The sequence below is a fragment of the Tupaia chinensis genome, unplaced genomic scaffold (genome assembly GCF_000334495.1).
Source record: "Tupaia chinensis unplaced genomic scaffold, TupChi_1.0 Scaffold000258_1, whole genome shotgun sequence".
NCBI lineage: Eukaryota > Metazoa > Chordata > Mammalia > Scandentia > Tupaiidae > Tupaia > Tupaia belangeri.
This window is the reverse complement of record NW_006159738.1, coordinates 413,788-420,593: the sequence shown is the minus strand read 5'-3', so window position 1 is coordinate 420,593 and position 6,806 is coordinate 413,788. Positions and strand designations below refer to the sequence as shown.

The window sequence follows — 6,806 nt, the reverse complement described above, 5'->3', positions numbered from 1 at the left end:
CAGTCCGTCAGCATACATGATACATAAAGGCTCACGGGGCCTCCTGATGAAGTCGTTTCCTGTTGTCATGGCAACAGGTCACCACAGCCTGAGTGACTTCCCGCAGTGCAGTTATTATGGTGCTGGAGGTCCAAGGTTTGCCACAGGTCTCACTGGGTTCGTTTCTTTTTCTTTTCTGGAGAGGGAGAGAGGGGAACCCCCAATAGGGTCTTCATGCCACAATCCGCCCCAGCCTCAGGCAGCCAGGCTCATGGCCAGGTGTGCATGCCCTTGGCATGGTTCAGAGAGGCCTCAGGACATGAACCCAGGACCTTCCCATGTGGGTCTAGCTCTGTTACGGCTGAGCCACCATCTGGCCCCCTCATTGGGTCCCAGTCAAGGTGTTGGCAGGGCTCCCTTCCGTTTTAGAGTCACCATAGAGAAGCCGTTTCTTGGTTTTCCTCGATTCTAGAGGCTCGTGGCCGCCTTCCCCTGCAAAGCCGGCCATGGACGGCTCCATGTCAGGCCACGCTGCCCTCTTCTCCGCCTCCTCCTCTTTGTCTTAGGGACTGTGGTTGCAGTGCACCTGCCCAGAAAGCCAGGACCGTCTCTGTTATGGTCAGCTGATTGGCTGGAGTCCCGGGTCACGTGATGGAGCGTGGTCACAGGTCCTAGGGGTCCGCATGTCAGATTTTTGGGTCAGGGCGTAGGTCATTATTGTGCCTGCACATCTGACTACCCCGTTGAGAGCTCAGAAATGCTTCTTTTAAAACGCAGGTCAGTCCCTGGTCATTTCTAGAGCACATCCCATGGTTGCTAATGATTCTGTCAAACTGATACACACAGTGTGCATCTCAAATTACAGTCTGGAGCTTTGCATCACTGTGGAACCAAAGAAACGACCAGAGAGCATACGAAAAAGTCGTAACTCATAAGGGAGTCCTAGAAGTCCTACCCCATAGCTTAGACTGTTCGCTGGTATTCCAACGTTCATTTCTTTAAAGATTCAACTCGCGACTGAAGTCTTCGTTGTCTGACATGGTGATGTTTATCATTTACAGAATCCGTTTTGATTGCTTTTCAGATTGACATAGTGAATAAAATCTTTGTCCAGAACCTCGAAAACCCGCCGCTGTACAAGAATCACCCCCCGGTGGCGGGCGCCATCTACTGGGAACGGTCTCTGTTCCATCGCATCAAGCACACCATCCTCAGGTTTCAGGAAGTGGAGGAGATACTGAACAGCGAGCGAGGGCAGGAGGTCTGTCGCTCCGCTGGGACCGTCTCCTTTTGTGTTTCAGGTTTTAATTCCTAGGTGGGGGGGCCTCTCTGCTGTCACCCAGGAGAACCATTATGTCCAGGTGAGGACACCCAGTGTAGGCCACGGAGGGTTGCCTGTGTGAGAAGCAGCTCTATCCCAAATCCACACCTACAGGTAGAGGTCCTTCCTGTGCACCACGATTTAGGGCTTACATTAATTCATTAATTTGTTTATTTATTTATTTTTAGAGAGAGATTTTTGTTTTAGGGTGTGTATGCTTGCCAGAGAGTCAGGGAGAGACAAAGAGACAAAGTGAGAAATCAGCCCCCCAGGGGGATGGCTATGTAGCAGTCCATTCTCCTCCATTCTCCTCGGGATTTTAGGCACACCTGCGCATGCGCCTGGCACAGGCTCACGTTTATTTATTTGATTGCCAGAGGATGCGTGAGCTTGCCAGAGAGAGATAGAGAGCCACAGAGAGGGCGAGAGTACCCCTCAACAGGGCATGATTACACCACAATCCCTTCTTTTCTGTTTCTTCATCCTGGTGGGATTTGGGGTTGCACACACATGTGCCCAGCATGTTTTTCAAGTTGTTAGAGCCGGGATTCGAACTGCAGTCACCTGTATGAGATCCAGCTCCCTTTACCACCAGGCTCCAGGGGCCAGCCCAGGGCTCAGCCTGAAAACTACCTCTTGTGTTCTGTCTCTTTGGCATCCAGATAGCAGACCATCCTCCACAAAGAGGTTACCTCTGTATGCCCTCGGTCCTCGGTGTCCCTGGAGGATGACCTCTGCCTTTTTGACACTATCCCTTCCCCCCAACCTGTAGCATTTTGTCTGTTATAGAGCAGATGCTGGCACGCATTTTCTTTAAAGATCTAGGTAGGCCATGCCTAAGGCCTCTGGAGGTCACGTGGTCCTTGTTGCCACTCCGCAACCTGCCATTGTTGTAAGGAAGTAGCTCCCGACAATATGGAAATGAACAGGCATGGCTGTGTCCCAATAAAACTTCATTTATGGCTGTTGCACTTTGAATCTGGTATAATTTCCAAGTCTCAGGAAGCACAGTTGTCCTTGGATTTCCTTCTAATCATTTAAACATGGAAAAAGCCAGTCTCAGCTCACAGGTACCAGAAGAAGCCCGGAAGTCCCTGCTATTCAGCCCAGATCCTAAGGAATACCATCTCACACAAACGCTCCAAAATAAAACAAATCTGTTTTCTTTTCTTTTCCTTAAATTTTTTTAAGAATTATTTTATTTAACTTTATTTATTTATTCATTTATTTTAAATTGAATAGAGAAACAGAGAGAGAGCGAGAGCGAGAGAGAGAGCAAGCCACCAGGTCTGGGACTCGATCCACATTCAGCCATGTGGGTGTCCAGTGCCTCAACCACCATGCCACCTGCCAGCCCCTCATTTCCTTTTCTAAAATATATTTATGGGGCCTTCAAATAATTTATGGAGAATGTGTATTATGACAATACTATGTGTGGACTTCAAGGATATTTTGCACCGAAATAAGCTTACACTTTCGTTCCATTTGCCCACAAACTCTTCGAAGCCCCCTCATCTCCATAGAGAGAGATGCGAACATGCCGTTCCCGAGGACAGAATGACGGGCTTGCATTCCTCAGGTGAAGCAGAAATACCTGGAAGTGGCCAAGACCATGAAGGAGTACGAGGACAAGAAGTACGAGCAGTGGAAGGAGACGACGGAGCAGGTCCTCCCGAGCCTCATGAAGAAGAGCCTGCTCACTAAGGTGCTGCTGCTGGCGGACCAGGGCGTGGGGCCGGGTCTTGAGTTCGAGTCATGGGTGTGCAGGATACCGGTAGGTGCGTCCCAAATCAAAGACAGGGAATGCAAGCATTGACCTGGGAGAAGAGAGGCGAAAGGAGAGAGTGCAGACGGCAGAAGGTCCTGGTTAGGGGGACGGGCTGGAATGGGTTGGCCGTAGGTGCCTCAGGCAAGTGGCTCTATTCTAAACCTGTCTCCACATTCGTCAGATGAGCTGGGCCGATGACGTAACACGCAGTGTTCCTTGAGCCACCAGTGGATCACTCCACCATTTTTAACCTGTAGAGAAGTGCATTTTGCCTGATCCGCCCTTATCTTTTATTTTAAAACTATTTACTTTATTTATTATTGTTAGTTTTTACTTTGCTATGGGTTCGCTTTTTCCTCGGGTGGTGCAGCCCACTTGCTCCTCGGGCCACCTTTCCCTCTCTCCCGCAGTCTTCGACCAGTGCTGAGGAGGCCACCTCCTTGGAGAAGGGCAGTGTCTTTACAATCAACTTCTCCCCTGCTCTCAGAGAGATTATTAACGAGACCAAGTACTTGGAACAGCTGGGGTTCACTGTCCCCGAATTAGCAAGAAACGTTGCTCTCCAGGAGGACAAATTCCTCAGGTGAGAACATGCTCCTTGGGCCTGCAGGTGGTGTGGTGGTTAAGGCGCTGGACTCCCACGTGGTCAGCCGTGGTTCTGGTCCTGGACCTGGTGACTTGTTTTCTTTCTCTCTCTCTGGCCATATTAAATAATAATAATAATAAAATTAAATAAATAATTCTTTAAAAATAAAAAAAAGATGCTCCTCTTAGATCTGCAAGAAACTTTCTAGTCTTGGCCCTCTAGAAAGTTTGTGCTCTAGAAAGTTACTGAGGACCCTCTCTCTGGAAGCTTTCATTTCTGTGGATTTTATATCTGACAATAGTCGCCGTATTAGAGGTTAAAACTAAGAAATGTTTAAGTATGGATTTACTCATCAACCCAAAAGGACAATAATATGCCTGTAACATGTTCACCTCGACATTTTAATGGAAAGTAACAAATTTTGTCAAAAAAAGACAGCAAAAGTGGCATTATTTCACATTTTTTAAAAGCTCATGATCAAAGTTTCTCAATTATGGTTGTAGGCTAGTCCGTGATTTTTTAAAAAAACGATCAGTTATATTGCTAAAGAGTATGTACCAGAGAGAAGTCGAGAGAAAGAGGGAGAAAGCAGTCCCTGATGGGACATGGTCTCCATCCCTTCTCCTCCATTTCTGCATCCCAAAGGGATTTGGGGCACGCATGCACATGCACCTGGTGTACTTGTCAAAGTGCCAAGGCTGGGATTTGAACTGGGATCAGCCATGTGAAATTTGGCTCTCTTCACTAGGCTGTAGAACTGACCCAGTGTTTTTTTTTTTTTTTTTTTTTTACAAGCAAACAAAAAAACAAAGATGGTCTACAGTGCTGTCGTCCTCCTACCTCAGCCTCCTGAGCACTGCACCGCAGGCGTGTGCCGCTGTGCCTGGATTTTCAGGGTGAGCTGGGAATCAAACCCAGCCTCCCGTGGGGCCTCAGCCTGCAGAGCAGTGTCAGCCGGTGTGCGTGACTGCCTGGGTGACAGGCAGGTCATGGTCATTCGAACCTGTTAAGGAGGTTGTTCAGCGTTTCCTTTGCTGCTTAGTTTTTCTTGCTATAGGACACACTCACTCACCAGAGACAGAAACAAAGATTGAGAGAGAGAGGAAGCGAGACAGTTCCTCCAAGGTGAGGATGGCCACGCCACACTCTTCCCTCTTCCATCCTCCTCTTGAGATTTTGGGCATGCACGCATGCACAACCCGGTGTGATTTCCAAGCCACTGGGTCTGGGACTCAAACCATGAAGTCAGCCATGTGGGATCCAGTGCCTTAACGTCCTGGCCCTGTTCAGGTTTTCACAAGCTAAATTGTACTGTTTTGGTGTTAATGACCTTGTGGCGTGCAGGTACACGGATGGGATCCAGCGGATGTTGGATCATTACCACATGCTCGTCGGGACACTGAACGAGGCGGAGACGGTCCTTCTGGACGACCACGCGCAGGAGTTAGTCAGAGTGTTTAGGTCTGGGTATAAGCGGCTGAACTGGAACTCACTAGGTACGTAATCCAGTTTGTCTTTGCCTTTTAGACTTCAGCATGCAAAAATAATTCTCTCAGATAATTTTATTTGAATTACAATTTTTGCATGCAAATATTGAATGGACGTGGTTAACAAAGAGTGTTTCGGGATTAATAAAATACACTTCATGGAACTTAGAATGAATCTCCTAGCTTTGGTGAGGGGTAAAGATGAGGTGGAATGACATTTCGACGCTCTATCAACCCAAAGCTTTCTCCTCCAAAAATAAAGTGACCTTTGCTTTTTAATTTTTAACCACCAGAGGGCGTGTATGCTTGCCAGGAAGAGACAGAGAGACAGAGACAAAGGGGAGAGAGAAAAGCGACCCCAAGGGGACGTGGTCAAGCTGCAGCCCTTTCCCCCGTTTCCCCATTTTGCGGGGATTTGGGGCACACAGGCACACGTTCCACGAACGCCTTCAAGCCACCAGGGCTGGGACTCAAATTGATGGTGTGGGATCCAGCTCCCTTGACCATCAGGCGATAGGGCCGGCCTGATGATGCTCACATTGTCCAGAGGAACGTGTTGCTTGGTTGATTCTGGGCACAGTGCCTCCAGGTGCTCCATGGATCCTTGGCACCTCAGGCCCTCGAGATGCTGGAACAAGAGCAGTCTTGCAGATGCTGGTGAGAGGAAAGAGTTGGGAGCCACCTTTGTTTTTTCTCTTTTTTACTTCACAGGTATTGCTGACTACATCACTCGGTGCAAACAGGCCATCGGGAAGTTCGAGTCCCTGGTCCACCAGATTCACAAAAATGCAGATGACATTTCTTCCAGGCTTACATTAATAGAGGCTGTAAATCTCTTTAAATACCCAGCGCCCAAAAGTGACGAAGAGCTCCCAGGTAGGTCTGACTTGTTCTCGAGTTATGAGAGGAATGAAACGCTTTCTTAGTCATGAACATAGGTATTTATAATAAATGTAAGTTATATTTATTTATTATGAATAATTTATTTATATTTAGTCCATTCATAGAATAAAACAATTCCTAATGATTTTAGTCATTTCTTGAAAAAATCGTGGGTAATCTTTACTTTTTTGTCATGTTTTACGTATTGCTTAGATAGCTCTACAATTTTTTTTTTTTAATTTTGCTAGAATAATGTATTCCCTGGAGATGGAGAGAGAGAAAGAGAGAAAAAGGAAAGAGAAAGAGAGGGAGGGACAGCAGCCCTGGGCCTGGTCATACTGCAGTCCCTTCCCTGTCAGCCGTCTCTCCTTTCAGGAGTTTGAGCACGTGTGCACGTGTCCACGGTGTTTTCAAGCTGCGGATCTGGGGCTCACACAGCACAGTTGGCCATGTGGGATCCAGCCACCTTCAATTCCACCACACCAGCTGGCCCACGCGTTCTCAAATTTGCGAACATCAGCTGTACTTTTGTCCATAACTATGTAATGGCCAAGTGAATTGTGTTTTTTATTGAAAGAATTCTTTATTTAACTTTATTTATTAGTATTATTTTAATTTGACCAGACAGAGACAGAGACACAGACAGAGAGAGGGAAAGTGAGAAAGCAAGTCGCCAATCCTGGGACTTGAACCATGGTCAGCCATGAGGGAGTCTAGCACCTTAACCACCATTCCACCTGCCAGCCCTGTGAATTGCGTCTTTTTTTTTTTTTTTTTTTGAGA

General features: G+C 47.3%; 1 protein-coding gene across 1 annotated transcript in view; it reads left to right on the top strand.

Moving 5' to 3' along the window:
* The window catches only part of DNAH10 (dynein axonemal heavy chain 10), a 126,154-nt gene that overhangs the window by 18,221 nt on the left and 101,127 nt on the right, over positions 1-6,806 (top strand). Inside the window, exons 13-17 of the mRNA XM_006149228.2 lie at positions 1,064-1,240; positions 2,880-3,005; positions 3,479-3,651; positions 4,999-5,150; positions 5,853-6,017. Coding sequence (XP_006149290.1) covers positions 1,064-1,240; positions 2,880-3,005; positions 3,479-3,651; positions 4,999-5,150; positions 5,853-6,017 — 793 coding nt within the window. The remainder of the gene's footprint in view (positions 1-1,063; positions 1,241-2,879; positions 3,006-3,478; positions 3,652-4,998; positions 5,151-5,852; positions 6,018-6,806) is intronic.